This window comes from Maudiozyma barnettii (assembly GCF_903064755.1).
Source record: "Maudiozyma barnettii strain CLIB 1767 genome assembly, contig: KABA2_01, whole genome shotgun sequence".
NCBI lineage: Eukaryota > Fungi > Ascomycota > Saccharomycetes > Saccharomycetales > Saccharomycetaceae > Maudiozyma > Maudiozyma barnettii.
Genome location: NW_024545238.1, coordinates 349,604 through 377,283, shown reverse-complemented (window position 1 = coordinate 377,283; position 27,680 = coordinate 349,604). Strand labels below are relative to the sequence as shown.

At 32.9% G+C, this 27,680-nt stretch overlaps 9 protein-coding genes and 2 non-coding genes across 11 annotated transcripts; 8 read left to right on the top strand and 3 right to left on the bottom strand.

Annotated features, from left to right (window-relative positions):
• Window positions 1-185: 185 nt before the first annotated feature.
• On the top strand, window positions 186-2,807 carry CBF2 (Cbf2p; the record flags this gene model as incomplete). Its single annotated transcript, XM_041548105.1, has 1 exon — window positions 186-2,807. The coding sequence occupies one exon, from the start codon at window positions 186-188 to the stop codon at window positions 2,805-2,807; it is 2,622 nt and encodes an 873-aa protein (XP_041404039.1).
• Window positions 2,808-2,960: 153 nt separating this feature from the next.
• Window positions 2,961-4,310, top strand: VPS62 (Vps62p; the record flags this gene model as incomplete). The annotated part of the gene is made up of 1 exon (XM_041548104.1): window positions 2,961-4,310. One exon carries the CDS (start codon window positions 2,961-2,963, stop codon window positions 4,308-4,310), a length of 1,350 nt encoding a protein of 449 aa, XP_041404038.1.
• An 896-nt stretch (window positions 4,311-5,206) lies between these two features.
• Window positions 5,207-6,688, top strand: BTN2 (Btn2p; the record flags this gene model as incomplete). The annotated part of the gene is made up of 1 exon (XM_041548103.1): window positions 5,207-6,688. The coding sequence occupies one exon, from the start codon at window positions 5,207-5,209 to the stop codon at window positions 6,686-6,688; it is 1,482 nt and encodes a 493-aa protein (XP_041404037.1).
• Window positions 6,689-8,322: 1,634 nt separating this feature from the next.
• SKN1 (beta-glucan synthesis-associated protein SKN1) lies at window positions 8,323-10,587 on the top strand (the record flags this gene model as incomplete). Its single annotated transcript, XM_041548102.1, has 1 exon — window positions 8,323-10,587. One exon carries the CDS (start codon window positions 8,323-8,325, stop codon window positions 10,585-10,587), a length of 2,265 nt encoding a protein of 754 aa, XP_041404036.1.
• Window positions 10,588-12,069: 1,482 nt separating this feature from the next.
• Window positions 12,070-12,141, top strand: KABA2_01S03608. The gene has a single exon. It is a non-coding gene; the product is annotated as a tRNA-Gly (tRNA).
• Window positions 12,142-12,825: 684 nt separating this feature from the next.
• MCM6 (MCM DNA helicase complex subunit MCM6) lies at window positions 12,826-15,858 on the top strand (the record flags this gene model as incomplete). The annotated part of the gene is made up of 1 exon (XM_041548101.1): window positions 12,826-15,858. The coding sequence occupies one exon, from the start codon at window positions 12,826-12,828 to the stop codon at window positions 15,856-15,858; it is 3,033 nt and encodes a 1,010-aa protein (XP_041404035.1).
• A 230-nt stretch (window positions 15,859-16,088) lies between these two features.
• On the bottom strand, window positions 16,089-17,573 carry ARO8 (bifunctional 2-aminoadipate transaminase/aromatic-amino-acid:2-oxoglutarate transaminase; the record flags this gene model as incomplete). Its single annotated transcript, XM_041548100.1, has 1 exon — window positions 16,089-17,573. The coding sequence occupies one exon, from the start codon at window positions 17,571-17,573 to the stop codon at window positions 16,089-16,091; it is 1,485 nt and encodes a 494-aa protein (XP_041404034.1).
• A 1,828-nt stretch (window positions 17,574-19,401) lies between these two features.
• On the top strand, window positions 19,402-21,633 carry KEX1 (serine-type carboxypeptidase; the record flags this gene model as incomplete). The annotated part of the gene is made up of 1 exon (XM_041548099.1): window positions 19,402-21,633. One exon carries the CDS (start codon window positions 19,402-19,404, stop codon window positions 21,631-21,633), a length of 2,232 nt encoding a protein of 743 aa, XP_041404033.1.
• Window positions 21,634-22,567: 934 nt separating this feature from the next.
• On the top strand, window positions 22,568-22,639 carry KABA2_01S03520. Its single transcript has one exon. It is a non-coding gene; the product is annotated as a tRNA-His (tRNA).
• Window positions 22,640-23,369: 730 nt separating this feature from the next.
• CHO1 (CDP-diacylglycerol-serine O-phosphatidyltransferase) lies at window positions 23,370-24,206 on the bottom strand (the record flags this gene model as incomplete). The annotated part of the gene is made up of 1 exon (XM_041548098.1): window positions 23,370-24,206. One exon carries the CDS (start codon window positions 24,204-24,206, stop codon window positions 23,370-23,372), a length of 837 nt encoding a protein of 278 aa, XP_041404032.1.
• An 822-nt stretch (window positions 24,207-25,028) lies between these two features.
• On the bottom strand, window positions 25,029-27,239 carry POX1 (acyl-CoA oxidase; the record flags this gene model as incomplete). Its single annotated transcript, XM_041548097.1, has 1 exon — window positions 25,029-27,239. The coding sequence occupies one exon, from the start codon at window positions 27,237-27,239 to the stop codon at window positions 25,029-25,031; it is 2,211 nt and encodes a 736-aa protein (XP_041404031.1).
• Between the last annotated feature and the right edge of the window lie 441 nt (window positions 27,240-27,680).

The window sequence follows — 27,680 nt, the reverse complement described above, 5'->3', positions numbered from 1 at the left end:
TTTTTTTTTTTTTTTTTTTTTTGATAATGTGATAGATATTCTTTGTTTATTTTTTTTACATATACAAGTATATAGTTATATTTTTTGAATATTCTTTCACAAGACGAGTATTCAACTTAGATATTCATATATTCATATATTCATATATTCATATATCCATATATATATAGATCGATCGACATATAATGGGTGAAAATGAAAAGGATCAATTGACTGCTTTGTCGGAATCATTACCAACAAAAACATTACATCAATATAAAACATTTAATACTCAATATATTCAATGGTTAACTAAATCAGATAAAAATATTACCACTACTACTTACGATAGTTTGCCTCTATCTTCTATTCTGATACATAGGTTTCTTTTGGATACTATCATTACAAAGACAAAATATTCTAATAAATTATTACCTTTATTAACATCATATATTAATAGTTTTATCTTTTTACAAAAAATTTGTATCATTCATGGTAATAAACAGATTGATATCGATTCAAATTATTTGGATTCGATATTAAATATTCATCAACATTGGTTTGACCTTAACGATGAAGTTTTGAATTTACCAACTTTATCAATTATTTCATTTAACGCTTGGAATCCTTTTACTCCACATTTGAAAAAGACACATTTTAAATCAACTTTAGAAAAATTAAAATTCTTAGTAGATTTCCATTTAATGACTTATTTAGGTGCAAATTATTCAGATAGATCCATGCTAAAAATTCATGATTTAAAATGTAACGATATTAATAAATATCAATTAGTAATTGATAATAATACAAATAATTTAACAAGTTCAAAATTGAAACCACAAAGGCATTTATTGCCTCAGAATTCACCAATGTTATGTCCATTTACCTCTTTAGCAACATATTTGTTTTTCAAATTTTATGGAGTTATCGACAGTTCAAAAGGTGATGGGTTTCCGAATCTGTTTAATGAAGAATTAATATCATCGATGACAATCATTAATGGAAGATTATTATCAAATTATCCAAAAGATTCAACTTTAAATTCGGCTTATATTTCAATGTTTAAATATTGTAATCAACCGTATAAAAGAAAAAATTATTTTGATACTATTGCATTCCCATACCCTGATTTTACACAGGAACAAATCGATCTAATGAATAAAGAATCTAGTTTTATAGATGGAATTCCATTTGATATAACCGCTGTTTTCAATATGAGATCACCATATCAACCTTATAACTCGTTTAATGTTAATGATTTCTTTAAGGAAAGAGGTCAAGTGAAACCACCGGAGTCAATAGTCTTTCAATTCTTCCAAGAGATAGAATTTTATAAGCAACGGAAAAATTATAATAAATTGACCATAGTATCAAGAAACCTCTTGAAGACCTTAGAGATGATTAGGTTGATCTTTGTAGCAAACTTACCAATTATTCATAAAACATTCCCAGATCATGATCTTTTCAAGCATTCAATCTTTGAAAATACCGATATTATATCATTCTTAAATGATTCAATATTCCAAACTAATAATATTTCTAATAAATTTTTGCCTTTGGTGAATTTAAATAATGTAGATGATGAACAACTAATGAAACAATTGATTGAAATGGCTCCATCCAATATCGTCTCACAGCAATCACCTACCGCACTTGCATCTACTACAATGCCAATTCCATCTGTATCTATTAGTGATGATGTATTAGATGAATTTAGAAAACAGAATTTCCAATTTGTTCAATTTCAAACATTATCCAATTTCAAAACATTAATATCATTTTTAACTAAGATTTTCGATAATATGACCATAAAGAGATCCTCGAAGGAAACAATATCTAAACAATTGACATTATTGAACGACTCGATTATTGAAAGGATAAATAATTCCACACCAAAGGATATCAAAGATTACTTTCTGAAGAAAGAATTGATAAGGCATAAAAGTGAACAACTGATTCAATACGATGATGAAAACAACAATAATAATAATAAGAACGATGATAATGTTGATGGTGGAAATGATACCTCGATGATGCTTCCTCAACGTAGGTTGTTATCTGACAGCGACGAATCGGGTGCTTCATCTTTTGATGAGGAAGAACCATTAAGTGATACGGAATCTATGCAAGAAGAATTGAAATCGATGGTGGAAGAATTCGTCACATCTAAAGTTGATAGAATTATTTCTCAACATTTATCCAATTTCGAAAATAAGTTAGATTATATCGTTGATTCATTAGTTGATGAAAAAATTGATAAAAAATTACAAAAGATTGATTTTACAAAATACATACCGAAAAGGAAAATTTCAGATTTGGAGATGAATGAATCTTTAGATGATATACAACCTTTAAAGGTTCACCATACTAATCCATACAAGAAGATAATACAAGAATCAAAATTTACAATTAAGAATACAGATTCTATCTTAACCTCTAATGATTCCCATTCCACTCCAAAACGGACAACCTTAACACCTGAACAGCAACGACAATTCTTTTCCATGAACGAGAATATAACAGACATCGATGATGTAATACTGGAATGGTTTACACCAAATCCAAATATGGGTAACCAATGTGTACATTCTATGAACAAGACTCATGATAAATCATGGAGAACCGAATTCGAATCATTATACAAACAAAGGAAACAAATCGTTGAGTTTTACGTTTATCTAATTAATACAGTAAAATATGATAGGTATAAGGCTATTGATGTTTGTAATGAAATAATGGAAAAAAATCATCTATCAATTAAAGAACTTTCAAAATTTTTGAAAAGCTGGAAAAAGAATCACCTGTCGTCATTCGATGGAATTATTTAATTTATATAGCACTTTTCATATACTATAATATAAACGAAGTGATGAGGAAGCGCTGCTAAAAAAAAAGTAAAATAGATAAATAAATAGATAAGTCAACTAAAGAGTCATATACTATATAATTTACAGAAGTAAATCCATAAAGAACGAGTAAGCATGTTATTATACATTTGGTTGATATTACCTTCATTAATATATTGCCTACCGCCGGACCCATTTCTGGATTCAGAATTTTTAAAGGATCCAGGTGTGTCTCGACAGTTGAACAAATTACCTCCCCTATTGTCGCCGGACCAACTTACAGATGAAACGAGAAGTCTTTCAAAACATTTAGAAAAGGTCCCACAATATATAATAGATAACTGTCCGATGGTACATCTTTATAGCGAAGAAAGATACTGGCCTTCGGATATTACAGATTTTATCAAATATTTTCATTTGGCGGATAAAGATGACAACATATTTGAATTTGAAGATGGTCGTACGAATTTAACCACATTACAAGATCTTCAACAGACGTATGATATAGGAGATAATAGTAAAGGTTCACGAACCATTGATAGTGCTGATCTCTATATGACTACTAATGAGGATTTCTCAAGAAACCCAGATTGGTTAATAGGTCATCGTCCTGAATATGGTACAGGTTTAGTAAAAAAGGGGCCAGCAGTTCTCCTAGTATCTGATAAAGGTAATGGTTGGGTAGATGCTTTTTGGTTCTATTTCTATCCTTTTAACTGGGGACCATATATTATGGGTTATGGACCATGGGGTAATCATATAGGTGATTGGGAACATTCGTTAGTACGTTTCCATATGGGTGAACCGAAATTTCTCTGGATGAGTGCACATTCTGGAGGTACAGCTTATCAATTTGATGCTATTGAAAAAGTGAAGAAATTAAAAAGAGTTGATGGTAAGATTCAAAATGAGATCATAAATCGTCCTTTAATATTTAGTGCAAGAGGGACACATGCTAATTATGCATCCGTTGGGCAATATTCTCACGATGTTCCATTTTTCTTCATGCCTTTAAGTGATTTTACAGATAGAGGACCAATGTGGGATCCCGTAATGAATTTCTACGCATATCAAATAATTGGAGACGCTGTCAGACCGATGAGTGAACGGGAAGAAAAGTTGGGAACAAGTTGGTTATCCTTTGCTGGTACATGGGGTGATAAGCAATTACCAAGTAACGATCCTCGTCAAAAATGGTGTCCTGTTCAATGGCGGTATATCGATGGTCCACTAGGTCCATTATTTAAGAATTTAGAGAGAACGTCGCTTTGTGAAAGTTTCAAAGCGTGGAATGTGTGGCATGGATGTCCACCTAGAAGATGGATCAAGAAAGGGGAAGGTCTGGATGCAGAAAAGAATGATCTTGTAGGCGATAACTGTGGGGTATTACTATATAATATACGACCTAAGTGGTTACGTGGGGTAATGCGGTTCCTGATGTGGAGAGGAACGGTTTGCTTCTTTATGGACTATTTTACAGGTTGAATGTATTTTTAATCTGGGGGATAATGTAGAAGAACACGCCATTCTAAGAATACTATATGCATATTTACATTTTTATTAATCAATGGATGAAATTTTATGTATAATAACTACAACCATGCTACTTTGAAAAAATAGTAGTGCACTACTTATGATAAAAGTACATAATGTTTAGCCTAGTAATGTAAATCATGAATGTCAAGACTACGACATGAGGTAGCTATGTAGTTGTTGTTTTTCTTGCCTATTTGTCAGTCAAATAGTCTTCCTTATTAGACCAGTGTAAAGATAACAGATGAGGAGTAATGGCATACTATTTCGCCTTCAATAATTTAGGTCAGTCAGAGATAGAACTGACGTTCTCTCTGGTTGTGCTAAAATCTGCAATAACTCATCTATTACTAACGCTATCAACAACCACACTATAAATATTTTCTAACGGAGTTCGAGAAATTTAGCCAATCTTCCATTTTTTTCTAGAAGCGTGAAGAATAATCTACGGAACGTCTCAGAAAAGAAAGGAAAAACAGAGATAGAGGGGAAATCCGCGGCGGATCAACTTACGTAAGGTGAACGCGAGGCGTATATGAACTATAATGAAAATGGTAAAGTATGTGAACAATAAGCTCTAAATCGGTTGATAGAATAAGATGGAATAATAAAGAAGAACGTCATTAGGTAAGGTGGCAAAAAGGTGGTAAGTGACATGTTAGTTGTTATCAAGTATATTTTAACGATATAAATATGGGAGATGTGTGGGGTATATTTGAGAAATGAAGTTATTTTTTCCTTATTATATTTTCTGTTACTAGAATAGAAATATGTTCATATATTATCAATAAAGAAGCATAATAACAAACTCACATAAAATTCAAATTCAAAGAAACAAATTAACAATGATGTATAATCCATGTATCTTTGAACAATTACCTATTTTCAACCAACAATTTGGTCAAAGTCAAAATCCATTTACTATTAAACCACAACAACAACAGGTTATTGTTGGTAGTGCTGCTAACGCTAAGAAGGTTCGGTTTACCACTGATGCAACAAAGGAAGGTCTTTTGTTAACTTTAAAGAAACCATTAAGCAATACTAAGGCTTACAAGTTAGAATTGCAAAAACGTATTCTTGATATTAAGAATAAGTATGCTCAGGTACCTAAATATAGTTTAGTGTCTGATGTATGGGGTAATCAATACTATGTTGATGTTACTGCTAATATTCAAGAGAAGATGGTTGAAGAACTCAATTCAATCGATATGAGTAATATCTCAAGAAGACTATCAAAGGAATCCTTCGGTGATTATGAATTAGAATTAAATCATGATGGCAGTGTATTGAATATCACTAGTAAGAAGGATTCTATTGATAAGAATTTACAATTCGGTGGTATATTACAGGATTTCTATGTGAAAACCTGTACTGTAGAAGATGAATCTGTAGCTGTCCTAAAGATTGCTATTGTACTTGATAGATCTTCTATTGTTACTTCTACAACTGATCTTGCCTCAGAAGATTGTTTAGATAACTTAATCAATTGGGCTCAAGAATCTGCCTCTAAAGAAAAAGCTGTTCAACAAAAGAGATATGATCAACTTGTAGGATGTTCTGCTATGAATGATTGTAAGAAAATCCAAAAGAAAAAAGATCAAGAAGAACGTTCAAAGAAGGAACAACTAGAAAAGACTAGAAGAGTTGAGATTAAGAAACAAAAGAAATTAGAACAACTAAAGTTAAGAAGGGAACGTGAACTAGCCGTACAGAAGGAAAGAGAAGCTTATGAAACGAAATTAGTTGAAGAACAAAGAAGAAAAGTTAAAGAAATGGTTAGACAACAAGTTCTTGCTGAAAGGCAAAAAGCCGAACAGCTCGCTGCTGCTAAACAAAATGAAATTGCAGCTGTTGCTGCTGCTGCTGCTAAAGAAGAGGCAAGAAAGCATCGTATTGCTGTTATTGAGCAACAAAGACTAGAGAGTGCAGCTAAGGAATTGGCACAAAGACAAAAGGCTGCTGAACTGGCCAAACAAAGAGCCATTGAAGAGTCGGAACGTTTAAAGAGAGAACAAGTCATACTTGAACAACAGCAATATCAAAAACAACTTGTAGAAGAAGAACGTCAACGTAAAGCTGCCCAATTGTTAGCCGCATCACAAGCAACACCGGTTATTTCACATACGGATAACGAAAGTGATGTTGATGATGATGATTACGATATGGATATTGATAGTGAAAGTGAAAATGGTTCTACGACACTTAGAAAACATTCTTCTCCATTATTAGAAGAAGTAAATGATGAAGAGGTTGATAGATATAATGATTCAGTCAGTCAACGTAAATCATCAAATAACGGCTTTGAGGCAATCATAGAGGATGTGTAGACTAAAATAGCAACAATGAATACAATACTGCATATATTTATACATATATACATTTATACGTTTAAATATAAATATACCAATTAAAAAAAAAATGTTAAAAAAAGTACTATTCATAAATGTTTGTATAAGCCTACTTTAATTAAAAAAAAAAGTGTACGTAGTTAAATTGTTAAATTAGGCTTATTAGTGAAACTCCGAATAGTCTTAAAAGTTGGCCGTATACGACGATTCTATACTTATTATGGTAAATTGAAATAATCTATAAATAGAGCACAAGAGCAAGCCCAAGATCATTTACTACGCAGTTCTCTCTTCCTCTCATAGTTATGTGGCCTTTGAAAATAAAATGTAAATATATATATATGCCGTATCACTCCGCACGACCCGATTCTGTATTTGTAAAAAAAAATATTCACTGCGGATATTACATTTCCAAATCAGGCAACGCAGCCCGGGCTGTACAACAAAAAGATGGAAAAAAGGCCTAATCCTCTCTCGTCCTACTGACAAATAGCAGCAGCATCTGTCTTTTTTCTTTTACCTCTCCAGTGATAACACCCTACAATATTGTTTTTCCCAATTAGGAAGCCACTCTATTTACCAAAAGAGGAGAACTAGTAAAAACCCTGTGGGGCGGCATTCCCAACCAATTTGGGACTGCGTCTGTTTCTTTGTGCATGCGAGATCGCAATAGACGGTAAATCAGAATCCCCCACAGAATTCGGGCAGCAAAGCTAGTCGAAAGGGGGAAAACAGAAAAGAAAATATTTAAATTTTAAATTCAAATTTCCATTTTCTCTTACTTTATTACATTATTATCGTTATTATGATAAATCACAATATTTGGCTTCCGTTTGAGGGAAAATTGATAGAAATCGTTTATGGGAAAGAAGAAGAAGAAAAAATAAGTTATCCCATACCTTTCTCCCTTTTGGGTTTTTGTTTATTATCGTATCGTTAAACGGTTGGAACGTAAGAGATGTCACTCAATAAAAGACCAAGGGTGAGGGAGGAGGGGTCAGATAATTCAATCAACTGAACACTTTTTACTACTTGCAACAATATAAAATTTTATTTATTTATATATATAGATTTATAGGAAATATAGACATAGTTATTCAATAGTTATTCCCTTTTTAGTTGCTATTATTTTCCAGTAATTACCAACTACTTATTCTTTGATATTCCTATAATAAGATTTACATAATATACAAATAAACTAAAAAATTTGAGAAAGAAAGAGATATAGATAAAGCATACTATTTAATTACAAACATTGAAATTTTTTATTTTTCAAGATTATAAATTGATTCTCATCATCGTACAATAATCGTTATTTTTTTACCTCTTCTATTGATCATAAAAGAATATAACATACACATTCTAACATCGATTAGATATTTGTTTGCACTTTTGAAACCCACTCGTTAATTTATATTTGCAATAGTTTTTAAACCTCTTTTTTGTTTGTTTGTTTGTTTTTTACATTTCCTTATTACTCATACCTTCCGGACTAAATTCAGTATTGCAGTGAAAAATATTAACAATAATAATAACAATAGCATTTATTATTAGATCTCCTATAAAGAAAAAAACATTCTTCCTTCTAAATATAAAATTATAATATTATCATCATGGGTTTAAGAAATTTAACAGGACATTATTCTAGTAATACATCTAGTCCTTATACAAATGAAGTCACTGATAGCAACGATAGTCAAGAATTCGAATTTCATAGTCCGAGAATAACTAATCCATTTGCTACAGCTAGTAATAGTAGTGTCGAAGAAATAGAAAATAATAATAATAATAATACTGATAGTAATCCTCAAAGTAACGATTCTTTGTTATCACAAACAAATTCAGAGATACGATATCTTCATCCACAAGATATACAGGCTCATATAGAACAAGATTATAAAGGTCATTATTCTAAGAAACCTCAAACTCTAGGAACTCCTGAAAATAAAGATATTACAGGTAGATTTATACAGACACCACCAACACAAACAATGCAACGACCACCAGTACGTTCCAATAGTGAAAATACATTTATTCAAGCAACTCCTCCTTATGATAGATACCCAGTAGTGAACGCTAGAATGAATTCACAAGCAACAAAACTTAATAATGCTGGTCCATTTTCAGAACATACAAATGTAATAGTTGGATCTCAAGGTTCAGGCCTAAATAATTATTTGAATGAAACAACTGGTTCTACATCTTCTTCTTCTAATTATAATCCAGCTTTGTTACAACCACAAGATTTTTCACCATTCGGTGGATATCCTGCAAGTTCTTTCCCATTGACAATGGATGAAAAAGAAGATGATGATTTCATACATAATCCAGATCCAGAAGAAGAAGCAAGATTAGATAGAAGAAGAATGTGGGATGATATTAAAAATATGAATACTCGTTCTTTCTTTGGGTTGATTGGTATATTAGTACTATTGGGTGCAGGTATTTGTATATTTGTCATTCTTCCAGCATTGACTTTCACAGGTGCGGTACAACATAAGGATCCAGTGGCAGAGAAAGGAGGTCATTCGTCATCGTCATCGTCGGGTTCCGGATCGAACTCAAATGAAATTTTAACTTATTATAGATATCCAACATTAGCTGCAATAAGAATGAATCTTGTAGATCCAGATACTCCATCATCTGCAAAGACTAGGAAGTCAATGGATGGTTCCAGTTGGAAGTTAGTGTTTTCTGATGAATTTAATGCTGAGGGAAGAACATTTTATGATGGTGATGATCAATTTTGGACGGCTCCAGATATTCATTACGATGCAACCAAGGATCTGGAATGGTATGATCCAGATGCAGTCACCACAAAGAATGGTACTCTTCATTTGCGTATGGATGCATTCAGAAATCACGATTTATATTACAGATCAGGTATGTTACAAAGTTGGAATAAATTATGCTTTACTCAAGGTATTTTAGAAGTGTCGGCTAACCTTCCTAACTATGGTAGTGTTACAGGTTTATGGCCAGGTCTATGGACAATGGGTAATTTAGGTAGACCAGGTTACTTGGCCTCAACAGATGGTGTGTGGCCATACTCATACGAATCTTGTGATGCTGGTATCACACCAAATCAAAGTTCCCCAGATGGTATCTCATATTTACCAGGTCAAAAGTTGAATGCTTGTACTTGTGACGGTGAGGATCATCCAAACCCAGGTGTTGGTAGAGGTGCTCCAGAAATTGATATTATTGAAGGTGAAGTTGATACAACTTTAGGTGTAGGTGTTGCTTCCCAATCCATGCAAATTGCTCCATTTGATATTTGGTATATGCCAGATTATGACTTTATTGAAGTTTACAATTTTAGTACAACTAACATGAATACATACGCCGGTGGTCCATTTCAACAGGCTATCTCTGCTATCTCAACTCTAAATACTACGTGGTATGAGTTTGGACAAGAAGCTGGTTATTTCCAGAAATTTGCATTGGAATATTTGAATGATGATGATGATGGTTATGCTCGTTGGTTTGTTGGTGATAATCCAACCTTTACGATATACGCAAACTCATTACACCCGAATGGTAATATTGATTGGAGAAGAATTAGTAAAGAACCAATGTCTATTGTTATGAATTTAGGTATATCCAATAATTGGGCGTATATTGATTGGAGAATGATTTTTTTCCCTGTCCAAATGTCAGTCGATTATGTTAGACTATACCAACCACAAAATGCGATTTCTATCACATGTGATCCCGAAGATTATCCAACCTATGATTATATCGAATCACATAAAGTGGCATATACAAATGCAAATTTGACCCATTGGGTTGATGCAGGTTTTTCTTTCCCAGCAAATGAATTGACCGGAAATTGTAAGAGTAGTAATTTTGAAGGAACTGTTGTACTTGGTGATTAGTATCGTAAAAAGGTGTTAGGCAACAGGATTTGGAAAGGAAATACGGACGATATATTGAGATTAGAAAAGATACCATTGTAATTTATACGTTTCTCGTTCTTACTAAAGTTCGATTTATATTCCAGTAGGCTCATTGGTTTAGTATGAACATGACTAAACAATGACTTCAGGAACTATTGTGATTACTATTTTTTTTTTAATAAATTATTATTTTTTTAAATAACTAGCATACTTAATAAATATTCTTTCAATCTATTGAGGTTGTTGACTGCGATTAATTATTATACTTGACAGAAATTATGTGGAATCAAGATATCTAAAATGTTCAAATAAAAATGAAAGATTACGTAATAATTAGTGTTGTTATATAGCGGCAGACTAAAAAGGCTAACATTAGCTTAACCCATCTGAAGGAGAAGGTAACTAATATAAGTAGAATTTAGAGTGTGCTACACTACCGTACATATAATAACACAAGATATATACTGCATAATGTAGTATTCGTTCCCCCTACATTGTGTTGTGGGAATATTAAGTAGCGATACTTATTATGGTAACAATTCATGAACAGATAGAACATACAAGTATGTTCTATAGCAACTGTTCTAAAAGGATCGCGTGGTCACTAATTATCACGTGACATGTATATTATAATATCGGAAAAACTATTAGAAGATATTTTTCCGATAACGTGCGATGCACATCAAGAAAACTTTTCCTGCGATGAGATGCCCATTGTACATTACTTCATTTATTAAAGAGATACTATCTCCTCGATATATATCTGGGTATCTATCTATATATTTGTAGAGAATCTGAGATAGAGTGTTTGCCTCTATTAGTCTCTTCAAGCTTTACTTTATTTAATTCGGACATTTTTTAATACGATAATCGATCAGTCTCTTTATATTATATATAATTTATAGAACAAATAGAATCTAACTTCGAATGCAAGTTCAGAATTCTTTGTCTTTATATATTTTTTATTCTAATCTCAATTGAGGTTCGAATTATGTTTTGTTTCATAATGCGATTAACTTTGTTTCATGTTGCCACATATTTTGTTTCATATTTTAACACGCTTCATAATAACTGTGCTTAAAGGTAGTTCTTTACCTATTGAAATTAAGTGTTGTGCATATTACTCTTAATTTCTGACAATATTTATAGGATTAGCTTGTATACGACTTTATGTAATAGATTAACGAATAGAAATTATACAAGCAATCTTTATAGAAATGACAATCGTTCCCAATTCTAATTCTATTAGGATCTACTCTCTTGCCAATCTACGTCAACACATTGGGTTTATTGGAGCTATATTGTCCGACATTACTATGCACAAAAGATGAGTAGTTTAACGACAATAACTCTGTATAACATATTGTGGTATAAGCCTTATATTTAAAGGAAATAAACTCTTAAAATAGCAAATTATACTGTGTTAAAAATATCAATGAAATTATTACGTTTTCACTAACTGGGCGGTTAGTGTAGTGGTTATCATCCCACCCTTCCAAGGTGGGGACACGGGTTCGATTCTCGTACCGCTCACTTTTTTGGTAAAATTCCAGATGTTATCGTGTATAATGATCTATATATTTGACTATCAGGTTGTAATTGATTTATCAAAAAGTTCTAAATATTCTCTACATCTTTAGGATTGTTTGATTACTATACACTTACACTTCTCATTTTATAACTATACTTGTTGTTCATTCGTTACTCTGTTTTAATAATATATGTAGGATTGCTTTGTCCACAATAGAAAATTTATTGCGATGGCAAATCGACCTCTTGGACAAACAAATACTAAATCATTCAATATGTGCTTACTATGAAATGCTATATTAAAACTTCTTTAAATTATGTTAATTCAAAGTTCTTGGACGAATAACTAACCCTTAATATCGTGTCATAATACTATGGAAACAATCTCCGATGGAATAAAGTGGAAATATTTTTGTTGCGCGTAATTTGTTTTCCTAAAACGGAAATATATCTGAAAAAAATGCAATATCCACGAAAAACTTTCGAGAATCACAGTTGAAATAATTAATATGTGAATACCTGAAATTTTGACAACATATAATTTTAACGTTTTTTATTGAAAGAACAACATCTAATTACTGTGTTTAATAATTTAACAACGCATTATTTCAGCTACTAAAAAACGAACAAGAATATTGAACACTATTACCATAATAGTAGTATTTATAGCTTTAATTATATATTACGATGTCTTCTCCACTTCCAACAAATAGTCAGAGCGGAAGACCTAATGGTTCATCAGCACTACCATCATCCGTAGGTGCAGGATTCGGTAGTAGTTCTGGTTTCGAAAATGACTCTCAGGTTGGGTCAAGATTGCAGTTTCCAAGTTCCTCACAACCTCAAGGTGCCGTGGCAAATCAGTCCTCTCAATTTAGTTCCCAAAACCAGCCAGATGCAACTGACGAAGATATGCTTCCAATGCAAGGTTTAAGAAGAAGAGCCGTTAATAGAGTCAAGAAAGTTGATGATGTTACAGGTGAAAAGGTCCGTGAGGCCTTCGAACAATTTTTAGAAGATTTTGTTGTTACAGATTCTGAAACATCTACACAGCATAAGGTTTACAGAGCTCAGATTGAATTTATGAAGATGTATGATTTAAACACTATCTATATTGATTATCAACATTTAGCTTCTAGGGAAAATGGAGCCTTGGCCATGGCCATCTCTGAACAGTATTATAGATTTTTACCATTTTTAATCGCTGGTTTAAAGAGAGTGGTAAAGAAATATGCTCCAGAACTTCTAATAACAAGGGATTCTATTAGTAGGCCAAATGGTAACGAAGGGGAAGGGGAGGATACTAATGATTCAACATTCCCAAATACCCAAGTTACAGATAGTAACAGTGACTCTAGGTTAGCTACAAGATCTGGTGGTACTACATCCATTAGTAGTTCTCCGGAACAAACAGAAAGACTACTTCAAATTAGTTTCTTCAATTTGTCTGCAGTGCATAGAATTCGTGATGTTAAATCTGATAAAATTGGCTCATTATTGAGTATCTCTGGTACTGTTACCAGAACATCCGAAGTCCGTCCTGAACTTTTCAAAGCAAGTTTTACATGTGATCTATGTCGTGCGATTGTAGATAATGTTGAACAATACTTTAAATTCACGGAACCAACATTTTGTCCAAATCCAACTTGTGAAAATAGAGCATTCTGGACATTAAATGTTGCCAGATCCAAATTCTTAGATTGGCAAAGAGTTAGAATCCAAGAAAATGCTAATGAAATCCCTAACGGGTCTATGCCAAGAACTTTAGATGTCATTTTAAGAGGTGATTGTGTTGAGAGAGCAAAGCCAGGTGATCGTTGTAAATTCACTGGTACAGATATTGTAGTTCCAGATGTATCTCAACTTGGCCTTCCTGGTGTTAAACCAAGTTCTTCGAGAGATATGAGAGGTATTGCTAGAACATCAGAAGGTCTTAACAGTGGTGTTAGTGGTCTACGATCCTTAGGTGTTCGTGATTTGACATACAAAATGAGTTTTCTTGCCTGTCACGTTATTAGTGTTGGTACTAATATTAATGATCAAACAAACACAGACGGGACCTCTAAGAATAATGCCGACGAAGGTGAGCAGCAAATGACTGCCAGTCTCCAGGGGACAGACGTATACCAAAATGATGAAAGGGATCAAGAAGTTTTCTTGAACAGTTTAAATTCGGAAGAAATTAACGAATTAAAAGAGATGGTGAAGGATGAACACATTTATGACAAGCTGGTAAGATCAATCGCTCCTGCTGTATTTGGTCATGAATCTATAAAGAAAGGTTTATTGCTGCAAATGTTAGGTGGTATCCATAAGAGCACCGTTGAAGGTATCAAATTGAGAGGTGATATTAACATCTGTATTGTTGGTGATCCATCTACCTCTAAGTCGCAGTTCTTAAAATATGTGTGTGGATTTGCTCCCAGGTCTATTTACACATCTGGTAAGGCATCTTCGGCAGCTGGTTTAACAGCAGCTGTTGTTAGAGACGAAGAAGGTGGTGATTATACTATTGAAGCTGGTGCTCTGATGCTAGCGGATAATGGTATCTGTTGTATTGATGAATTTGACAAGATGGATATATCAGATCAAGTTGCTATTCACGAAGCAATGGAACAACAGACTATCTCTATCGCTAAGGCTGGTATTCACGCCACATTGAATGCAAGAACTTCCATCTTAGCAGCTGCTAACCCAATTGGGGGTAGGTATAATAGAAAGTTATCCCTAAGAGGTAACTTAAATATGACTGCACCAATTATGTCAAGATTTGATATGTTTTTTGTTGTCCTTGACGATTGTAATGAAAAAATTGATACAGAACTTGCGGCCCATATTGTGGATTTGCATATGAAGAGAGACGATGCAATTACATCTCCATATAGTAGAGAGCAATTGAGCCGTTACATTAGGTATGCTAGAACATTTAAGCCAATCTTGACCAAGGAAGCTGGGGAATACTTAGTCGAAAAATACAAAGAATTAAGAAAGGATGATGCACAAGGCTACGGTAGATCCAGTTATAGAATAACAGTGAGACAATTGGAAAGTATGGTGAGATTGTCCGAAGCTATCGCACGTGCTAACTGTGTCGATGAGATCACACCAGCATTCGTAGCCGAAGCCTATGATTTGTTGAGACAAAGTATTATTCGTGTTGATGTTGATGATATAGAAGTCCCAGATGATGAGAACGAAGAAGGTCAGAATCAAGGAAATGAAAACAGTGGCTCAGCTGAAACCGTCGAGAGTCAAAACTCCACGGTCACAGCCGCTGCTGCTGTGGCTGCTGCAGTTTCTGGTGAAAATACTGTTAACGCACCCGTAAAGAAGACTGCTATTACATATGAAAAGTATGTTTCCATGATGAATCTTATTGTTCATAAGATTGCAGAATCTGAAAAATCTGATTCTAAAGAATTAACGGCAAATGAAATTGTTGACTGGTATTTAATACAAAAGGAGGATGATCTAAACTCTGAGAGTGAATATTGGGATGAAAGAAAGTTATGTTTCAAAGTATTGAAGAGATTGGTTAAGGATCGTATTCTAATGGAAATTCGCGGAACAAGAGATAATTTACCAGGCGGGAATTTCGATGAAGGTGATTTTGGAAGACCTTCAGCAGAGAGTGATAACCAAAGCGGTGAATCTGTTTATGTTATTCATCCAAATTGTGAGATGTTAGATACTTTGGAACCACAAACTCCGATGGATTGAAAGTTCACCTAGTTATGTACATAATTTAATACATAAAATGTAATATTATTATTCAAAAAAAGAATCATTTTTGAGGATGTCAATAAGACGGAATTAATAGTGAGAAAAAATATGTGTGTTATGTATTTGAAAGCAAAAAAAACCTTTATATACATAGAGAGTAAATGTTACTTATAAGTTGATAATCATAGTCAATAGACGTGTTAGTTTGTTTTGTGAGAGGAATATACTTAAATTTGGAATTCCTTATGTAACATATCGCCTAGTCTCTTTAGACCTTCTCTCAATCTTTCTGGAGAGACGGCAGCATAAGTACCTCTGAAGAAAATTTCATTAGGAGAGTTATTTTCGGTGGAAGACGCTGGTTGAGCAGGAGTTGTATCACCTTCAGTGATGAACCAAGCACCTGGGACGACCAATAGACCACTTTCAATTACTTTTTCGTATAGGTGTTGTTCAACAGCAGCTGGGTTAGACTTGTAAGTAGTGGTAAATTCAGGATGGGTAGAAGCGTCGATATTGACAGTAAAGAACATACCAGCGATAGGTGGGTTGATTGTGAAAGCTGGGGTCTGTGGAACATAGTCGTATAGGGCATCAATAGCGTTGTCACGCTTGATGGCATACTCGTGACGTAGACCTAGTAACCAATCCAAATAACCTTTTTGACCCCATCTGTTCAATAGACCAGAGATCATAGATTGGGAGAAACCAGAAGGAGCTTGAATGGTCATTTCATGAAGAGACAAGTATGGTTTCAGTAGCTTCTTAGAGGCAGAAATCCAACCTAATCTTGTACCTGGAGCAAGGACCTTAGAGAAGGAATCCATTCTAATGACACGACCTTCTGTATCAATAGATAGGAAAGTTTTAGCCAAGGACTTCAAGAATTCATCATGAAGCAAACTGACATTTGCAGCATGTTGTTTTCTTGCGGCTAAATCCTTAATGTATTCACCCATTTGTAAGAAATAATAAGGTTCGTCTTCGATGATTAAGAAATCATGTTTTTGTGCAATTCTATAGATTTCATGTTTTCTATCGTCGTCAAGGGAAGTACCAGTTGGATTTTGACCAGTTGGAATAGTATATAATAATTTTGGTTTCTTAGCACCTTCAGTCCAATTATCTAAGATTTTTTCTAATTTTTCTGGGATAATACCATTTTCATCAATTGGAACAGGGAAAGTAACGACACCTTGAGCTTGAGCAGCTGCCAAAGAAGATGAGAAAGAATGAGCTTCAGCTAGGATGACATCACCACGGTTACAGAAGACTCTCAATGTAGATTCCCAAGCATTAGTATTACCAGCAGTAGCTAGAACATCCCAATCTTCATAATGCATATCATGAATAAGTTTGTTATGTTCTCTTAAGAAATTTAACAATTCCGGTTGACCTTGAGATAAACCGTATTGTAAAGAACGAGCTAATGGGATATCTCCTTCATGAAGCTTTTCTAATTTAGTGATATGAGATTCCATGACATTCTCCCCAGTAATTGGTGCACCGATACCATTTGAGAAAGGAGGTTTTGGAGAATTCACTTCAAGGTCTTGCCAAGGGAAATAATCAGATAATGGTAGACCACCACCTAAGAAGATAATATTTGGATCAGAGAATAAATGAATACATGTTTTCAATGGAGAAGGTTTACGAGCCTTAGTCTCTTCGGAGTATAAGTAGGAGAAATCCTTGGATTCAGGTAAAGCCATTTTTGATGAGGATGTCCTTTGTTCTGATTACAATATTGAGTATGTAAAGTAAATATATAAGAATCAAGTAGAAATTATATAACGCTAATAGAAATGAAAATAAATAAATAAATGTAAGAACCCGAGAACTTATATATATATAATATGATAGGTGCAAATGAATTGAAACAAGAGATAAAATGAGAATATATGACAGAACAATCTTCATTCTTCTCGCCAAGTAAAAATCATTGAGATTTGTAGATTAATTCTGTATATTTCAATCTCTCTCTCTCTCTCTCTCTCTCTCTCTTTACCTTGACAGATTGAAAGAAACTGAAAAATTTCTGTACTTAAAGTGGAAGGATAATAATAATATACACACTTATTATATTTTCCATTTTATTTCAGTTTTCCAGTGCAATTTTAGTCATCGTGCGTCTGTCTGTTTGTGTGTGATTTTATAGAAAAGGAGAGCGAGAGAGAGAGAGAGCAAATATTTTGTTAGCGGTTGCGCTGTTTGTGTGTGTGCGATGAGTAATCGGCTCGTGTCGAGTGATGCTGTTCGGTAATTCACGGGAAGACGATAGCGGATATCGCTTAGTATTAGATAAGATTTAGTTGCTATCTAAATGAAAATGGGGACACAAGATATATAGATAAATAGATAGATAGATACTCAATAGATAGCTAGATAGAATATACCTTGATAACTAGTTGTAATCATTGATAGCTACTATTGTATGTATGTGTATAATGTCAATTTGAAGCCAAAAAGAGGGCGGCGAGAAATGGGTGTATTTACAGAGCCATACGTAATAACAACATATTGTATTCTTGTTTATACTCTAATCATATAATATCTCTAGTGGTAAGGGGCTGAGACTATACGGCAAAGGTTGTTGATCTTGTTGTTGAGGAAAAGATTCTGAGGGGTTATATGTTTGTCTATTTGCCTTAGAAACGTAGATTCATATTGCTATTGGATATATGTGGTAATGGGTGAAATGGTTCATATCACTTAAGATCTCAGTATTTTATATACCATCTAATAGTTGTCTTTGTATGGCCTCAAGTATAGACAAAATGAAGTTTGTTAACTTTGTTGAAGCTCTTAAAGGTCGATATGTAATATAGAACATATTTATATTTTTTTAAGTTTAGTATTCAGTAAAGAATATCCAATATCGTTCTACTGTGTAAACAAAATAAGAAAAGTGATAAAAATTGTATCGACCAAAATACACTTATACTGTGAAAGAGATTAAAGATATATAAGGTGTATCATTCTTTTATAATTCGACAAACTCTCCCTTGACGTTATATAAATATCCTTTAAGAAAAGCTTACATAGAATGAATTTATATATGTATACATTGTACGTTTATCCGAACAAGATCGAGCTGAACATTAAACTCTCAATTCATTCATCAACAAGATATATGAATATTAATTGTATAACCTTGCTAGTAATATATCGTTGTTTATTTGCAAAATAATTACCATCCATACATCTTTTCAATATATAATGATGACAGAAAGACCCTTGCTGATACTACTTATATTAGCCCGGATAATTTAAAACGCGGCGTTTTTTTTCTATTTTTTTAAATTTGGCTCATTTTGACGGTACACATTCATCTCTTTGGTTAATGATTCCAAATAACGTAATTGGCTGATATAATATGTTCATATAATTATATACATATATTCATAAGTCATACATAAGTTTAACTAAAATAATTTCTTTAAAAAAGACAACTGGTAATTTAGGATTTTCAACACTTATAATCAAGGATATAATTAATATTCACAAGTTTTCGTTTTATTTTTGTTGTTGTTGTGAAGAATGCGTCTTACTTTGAGAAGTGCTTACTTCTGGATATATCTTTCAACGGCCATCGTTGCACATGCATTAATTATTCCACAAGACTATGTATCTCAGAAGAATACTCTATTACTTGGACGAGATCATGAGGATGATGATGATGATGATGATGAAACACTGGACTCTGACAGCTTTGAAGTAGACTATAAACAGATTCCAGGTCTTTCGAAGTTAACGGATTTTAAAAGTATTCCGGAAATGTATGCTGGACATATTCCATTATTCGGATGGGATACAGAAGATAAAGAAGTTCCCGAAGATTTCGGTTACTTTTTTTGGAGGTTCCATGATAAGTCGTTACCATGGGAAGATGACGACGACTACGATGACGATGACGATGATGAAGAGAATGACAACAATGAGATGGGGACATTAATCTTTTGGTTGAACGGCGGTCCTGGATGTTCCTCAATGGATGGTGCATTGGTAGAATCTGGCCCATTAAGAATTGACGCTAAAGGGAATGCGTATTTGAACCAGAATTCATGGGCATCTCGTGCAGATATGGTTTTTGTCGATCAACCTGCCGGAACAGGGTTTTCTGCAACTAAAGGAGACTCTAATGGGAATAACATACCATTAGATGATAATTTAGAGGATGTTGCATTACATTTCTGTCAATTTTTAATTAATTACTTTCAAGTGTTTCCTCAAGATATACATAAAAAAATAATTTTGGCCGGGGAAAGTTATGCTGGTCAATATATTCCTCATATCGCTACTGCCATAGTAAACTTTGAACAATATCCTGAATTGAAAAATAATATGCCACATTTTGATTTAGCTGCATTATTGATAGGTAACGGTTGGATTGATCCTGTGACTCAATCATTAGCATATCTACCATTTGCCATTGACAATAATTTGATTAACAAAGATACCCCGGGATTTAATAATTTATTGAATACGCATGAAAATTGTCAAAAGAAGATAAATACAAAAGATGGAAACAATGATGAACAGTTCTCGATTCCTGAATGTGACAATATTATTAACGAATTAATATCTGTAACAAAGACTACAGATGATGATAACAATGAACAATGCTTAAATGTATATAATTATGAGTTAAAGGACTCAATGCCAGCATGTGGTATGAATTGGCCCGCCGATGTTTCCTATGTGGCTCAATTCTTTGGTGACAAGAAAGTAAGGGATGCTCTTCATATCAACGAGGAGTGGGCAGCCGAGAATTGGATCGAATGCCGTAAAGATGTAATGAATCACATGTCCAATAAGGGTTCTAAGCCATCCATACAGTTGTTACCTGACTTGTTAGAGAGTGGTCTAAATGTTGTACTGTTCAACGGTGACAAGGATCTTATCTGTAACAACAGAGGTATTACTGACATGATTAAAAGCATGAAGTGGGGTGACCAATTAGGTTTCTCAGAGGATGCAGAGAATTATGATTGGATATTTAGATCACAACTTAAACGTGATACAGATACTGCAGCCGGTTATGTCATCTACGATAGAAATCTTACCTTTATTAGCGTGTATAATTCATCTCACATGGTTCCACACGATAAACCAGTAATTAGTAGTGGTATTGTTGACATCATTTTAGATAATGTTCTATTAGAATCTATTGGTAAGAGACAAGTCTTGGTAAGTTCTGAAAAACCATATAACGAAGATTTCTTTGACGATGAAGATAATGACGAAACAGAAGAGGATAATGAAAAACCAGAGAAAAGTAAAGAAAACGATGATGATAAAGAAGAAGATTCTCATCGTTACTATTACTACTACTATTATGACCAGGAGGAGGATTATGATGATGACGACGATGACGCGATGATTAGAGTTGATGGTTACGAGAGCCACAAAGGTCTCATTTTTACAGCTTTCTTCATTGTCCTATTTATTGGTATCATCGCCATAAGAACCATTGACCGTTGGTTGCCAAAGGTCACTTCCCAATTTGGAGGTGCATATAGCAGACTTGAGAACAACCCTAACAAAACTGTTACTTGGGCGGATGAGGCCAATCCTCAGATGAATTTCGAATTAGATGATATGAATGCTGAAGAAAATTTCGAAATTGGAGATACAGATGAAGAAGATGGACATGAAAGTAGTAGGGAGAACGGAAGTGATTCTAATTCTGACGTCTCCGAATTAGATATCGGAGAATTATCTGCAAGTCCCGTACATATGGAAGAACAGCAAATATTGAGATCTTCTTAGTCTCTTCGTTTTGAGTTACTAATGTAGAAATTATGTACAAACATTTTTAATCTCATTTCCAGACTTTTTTGTTCCATTTTTGAAGGTAGTACAGTTCAAATAAAAAAATTAATTTTAGGAAGTGAATTAGAGCGTTGAATTAATGCCCTAACAATTGCATTATCTGTATCTTATATATAGCCACCTGTAATTGCAAACATGTAATTAAAGTGTCGTAAGTAGAATGAGGTGTCATTCAGCCATATTAATTCCTGCAATTTATATGTACTATAGGACAGTGCAAGTTTTAACGCACCAACTCGATTATTTACCAGAGCACTTGAGGGCAATTAAGATATCCAAATTGATGGGAACATAGAATATTAGACATCTTCTATTTAACTGAACCAATTTTATTATATTACAAAAACAACTTATAGTCGTCTGATTTCTTCTATCTTATATAAAAATACATAAAGTAAGTTATGGAAACAATTATATTCATGCATGAAATATTGTTCCATTTATATATGTTGGATTTCTCGTTGTTGTGATTATAAACTCACTCGAGGGTGGCGTAAGTAATCTATTATTGAGTTGTTGCTGTTAAATATGTAGCGGCAGCACTAAAAAGGCTAACATTAGCTTAACCTATCTGAAGGTGAAGGTAGCTAATATAAGTAGAATTTAGAGTGTGCTACACTACCGTACATATAATAACACAAGATATATACTGCATAATGTAGTATTCGTTCCCCCTATATTGGGTTTATTGGAGCTACATTGTCCAACATTACTATGCACAAAAGATGATCAGTTTAACAACAGCAACTCTGTTTAACATTGACAATTTGTGTCAACAGATAATACATGTTTTCAATTTCTAGGCAAAATTAATTTAAAATTATAACTAACAGACAAACTAAATATTTCCAGAAATATATAACTAATATATGCCATCTTAGTATAATGGTTAGTACACATCGTTGTGGCCGATGAAATCCTAGTTCGATTCCAGGAGGTGGCACATTTTTTAGTTTGTTTAACAAAATTATCCCGCTAAAGTGGAAAAGTTTTGTGAAACTAGTTTTTTTTGAATGAAAGGGCTTCAATTAGGAGCAGTAAGTGATTATTAAATTACGTATTAATTTTCATTTTGAACAACTTTATTTTATTATTGAGAAGGTACTGTTTATTTTAATACAAAATTCTATTAAATATAATAAAAACATTAAATTTTTATATATCATGTTAAAGAGCCTAGAAAGTTTAGTAAGAAGAATAATCTAATGACAAAATCTTGATGGACCTTTTTTTTTTGGTCAAACATATTTATTGTGCTTAATTATCATCTGCTTTCCACTGCCATGGAACCAATAAATAGCTAATCATTTCTTCAAGATTTCATTGTAATTTCTTTATTTTATCAAATAAATATATGTATATCACCATGGATTGTTTAAATTCATTAACATATATGTTACTTTTCATTAAAACTCACTACCTTAATCCCGAAACTTATTATTACAAATTCAAATATAGTAATCATAATATGTACAAAGTTGAAAATGATAATGATAATAATATGTGCAAAAGATATATTTAAAGATATAAAATGAAAAATAAAGATACTTGAATGAATGAACAATAAAATATTCTTTTCTATTTTCCTTTCTNCCCCAAAAAAAAAAAAAATAAAAAAGTATGTCACAAAGATTTTACACTTTCAAAATAACTTATTTGTTGTTTTCAGGAGATTATGGCTTTGGAATCTTTAGACTCTTAGAGATCATACCACAACCGTGGATAAAGAATACCATGATAAATGGATGAAATTCACCAATTAATCCATCTCTAATGATACCAAATGGTAAATTTGTCATAATCATATTTTCTCTAACTAAATATGCCATAATAAGCACCAATAATAATGTTGTTGGCATAGGTAAACCTTCGAAATATTTAGATTTACCTTTGACATCCTTTGGTAATTGACCGACGGTAACGTTAAATCTTGCTAATCTTGTTAGACCACATAGCACAAAGAATGATAACACCACAACATCCAAAGTGGTTTGGAAGCCGATGGCAAATGCAATAGAAGCTGGAGCCACACCAAAGGAGACCAAATCAGCTAATGAATCTAATTCTTGGCCCATCAAAGAGGATCTATTTCTTAATCTAGCAACACGACCATCTAAGAAATCAAAGCACATACCTAGAATAATGAAAAAATGAGCACGTTGTACATAATGAGGTTTTCCAGTCAAAGTAAATCTTAAACAACTTACAATAGAGTAAAACCCAGAGAAACCATTTAGCATAGTAATGTAATCTGCCATATGTAAGTTTCTAATCATGCTGAAGTGATATTTATCGGAAGTGAAAGCTTCGATATCATTTCTATTAGGTGGAGCTAGAGGTTTAGTATCAATAGAGAATATACTAGATGCCTTTCTGCTCAATACTCTTTCAACATCATCATCTTGTTCTTCTTCAGTATCGCTATCACTGTCGTTACTTATAGAAAATCTATGCTTTCTCTCATGTTCCAGTGGATTTAATAAAGCTTCTCTCTCGTCTGCACTAACCATTTTTTTTTGTATTTCTTATAAATTGTAATATTCAATATGTGTAATACTTTTATTTATTTATTATAAATACCAAATAATAAAGAATCACAAAAGTCTGATAATATAGAATAAAAAAGAGAATTGTTGTGTATTCATCCAACTGTTTATATATATATAATAAAGGTATTAAAAATTCTACCCTCATCATCCCTTGGGTAAATAAATAAATAACGTATAAACTAGCGACCGAACAGAAAAATTATCACATTCACGGCGCTGAAAGAGACTACAACGACACGGCGCTGTTGTCATAATTTCTTCGCATTATTTTGGATTGGCGAAGCGGATTGAATTTTCTTATGTGATTCATTACCAATTTGGTGCGCAATGTGTATTTTCTCTAAGACCATGAGAATAACGTATGGTACATCGAGACGATTGCCAGTCGTATGTAGGAAGAGTGGTGACAATGAATATAACGCTCGAATGGGAAATTACTCTTCCCCTGTAGATGACAGCTCTAAAGGCGATTGGGTTCAGGTTGTCTTGTACGACGACTCAAACTAAACTGATAAACATTCTACTTGAAACATTAAAGAATTTTATTTTGTTATTTTAAATAGACTATTCATAATATGTTATACAGTTTTGAAAAAAACACAGAGAAAGAACAGTTTTATCAACGATGAGTAGATAAATTCTATTCTTTAATTCTAAAAGGGGGCAAAAAAGAGGAAGAGAGACTAGTTAGATGGGGAAGGTAAAAATGATAACAATAGGCCACCTGCTCTTCATCAAGTCATTAGGAAAAAGGAATAGTTTTAATACTTAAGATGAAAAAGATTATTCCCTGGAAAGCATAGATGTTAATGCCATATAATAAGGTGGGATACCAGCTCCATTGGTTTCCTGAGGATTATTCTTAACGACTTCGTTGAAGTAATTATGATAAATATCTCCGTCGAAGAATCCGATTGGTGCGTTCAACATATTGTCTGGCAATTCGAAGGCATCAGATAAAGCTATACAATCTGTTCTGATGAGTGCCATAAGTTTGAACAATTTTGGTTGGATCACGTTTGAGATATCGTCAGCTTTGAACAATTTCAATTGTAAGAATTCACCAGAGTATTTGTCTATATAATAGACAGAGAATAAACGGAAAATATTCCACATGGTGGCCTTTGTATTATCATCAGTGATATATGATTCTTTTTCATTTTCCAATTTTTCATGGAATGTCTTCAACATTAAATAAATTGCATGGAATCTTGAAATTTGAACCAATAGTTTTGATAAACTGTTAATATCGTTATTTTTTTTCAATACTTTACCAATGTGTACAAGAGACTTAACCAAAAGTATTGCCCACACTTGAATAAAACTTTCTAAATCCGAATCATCATTAATATCTGCTGTAACTTGATTAGTATAGACTTCAGCAATAAAGCTTGGATCTAAATAACCAAATTCATCACCATCAAGGTTTGAATCAAATTTACCCTTCTGTGCTGCATCACCAAACTTCTTTAAGATAGATTTAGCTGAAGTCAAAGAAAGTACAGTATTATCACCTTCCCATGTACATTGAACTACCCAATCGTTATAACCTTTACCAAAAGCATTGTATTGAGAATAACCATGACCACCACAAGTTTGTCTTAATTCATCGATTAATTGTGCAACAAACCATGTGTTAGTAGCCTTTAAACTAGCACTTGAGATAAATAGATTTTTTAATTTAGCACTAACAATGACCAATGCATCATTATCCTTTGCTGTTGAGACATGATATAATTCATCTAAAGTTTTATAGTAAGTATCCATTAATTTGAATGCAACAGGAGAAATTAAATAAACAAGTGCTAATTGAGGAATAATTCTATATTGATGTAAAGGATAATTAATCAATTGAACTTCTTCTTGATTTGAATTTTTTCCATCCTTTGTTTGAGGAGCAAATTGTTGTCTACCAACAGCGTATCTAGTAGCAATTGTAGCAAATTTAGCTCCAAATCTAAAAGAATCCATAACCATATTGACACGACCACTTAGCAAAGCACTATAGCCAGAGATTTGATCTAATTGTGGTTGTACTTTAACTTTTACGTCACCATTACCGTTATTAGTTACTTGAATAAATCTACAAAGCATATTTTCCTTTGGAATCACTACATCATTAAATTGAATCCAACCATTATCAATCCCATCTCTACCCATTTTAGCTCCAATATCACCAATAACTACACCTGTTTCTAATTGGAAAGTCTTTGTATTTCTTAATGGAACTACAAATGTCTTAACACCATAATCTTTTCCCTTAATAATAAGTCTTGCATATACAACAGAATGAGTAGCAGAATGAGCTGCACCACCAATCCACCATTTTGTAGCAGTTAAATTTGGTGTATTAATTGTAAAAGTATTATTTGATTCATTAAAAATTGCAGTAGTTTGTAATTGACCTACATTAGAACCATGACCTAATTCAGTCATTGCAAAACAACCATAGATACCACGCATCATAGCAGCACCACGTTCTTGTAACCAATAAGTGATTTGTTCATCAGTACCATTCCCTTTAATACAATTACCAAATAAACCAAGATGAACACCAACACGAGTACTTAATTGAGGATCAATATTAGCAATTAAAGAAAGTCTCTTATCAAAAATTGTAAAATCTGAACTTTGTAATAAAGGTTCATTACCATTATTTTTTTGTAAATCTTGAATTAAATTTTTATTTTCAAAATTATTACGTGCAGTTTTAATATCGTGTTCCATATATAATGCTAATCTTGCAATTTTATTAGCAGTTATTTCACGTTGTTGTGATTTATTTAAATCATAATAAGATGTATCTGTTTCTAATACTCTATCATTAGTAATTTCTCGAATTAATCTATGAGTTAGATCACGTCTCTCCGGTGTTGATTCCAAAAAAGTATTAATTTGATCAATTTTCAATTTTGATGTAGTACGTTCCTTTTGAATGAATTTCGCAGGATTAAATACTGGATTGGTCTGATCATTAGAAGATATTTTAGTCATTGTAACAATAAATATTGATATATGTATACCTATCTCTACAGAAAACAACAACAACAAAAAGCAATAAAATAATATATATATATATATATATATATATAAATTGTATATCCAGAGAAAAGCTAACAAAAACAAATACACAAACTTGAAAGCTTTTGTGATTTATATATCACAAAATAAATTTCAGAATCAAGTAAAATATATAAAGTTGCTTCATTTTTTGGATCTAATGATTAAAAATAACGTATTAAAACCATCTCCAATTTTCTATACCCCACCCTTATTTCCTAAAGCCTAAGTAAGTAAAATAAGCACAGACACTAAACTTCTCTCCAATAAACGGTCGGCGGCTGTCAGTTTCTCCAATTTTAAAAAAAATCGTCTTTTTAATTTTAATTGTTTTTGGAGCGCCGCACTCATTTTCTCACATACAAAATGCAAATT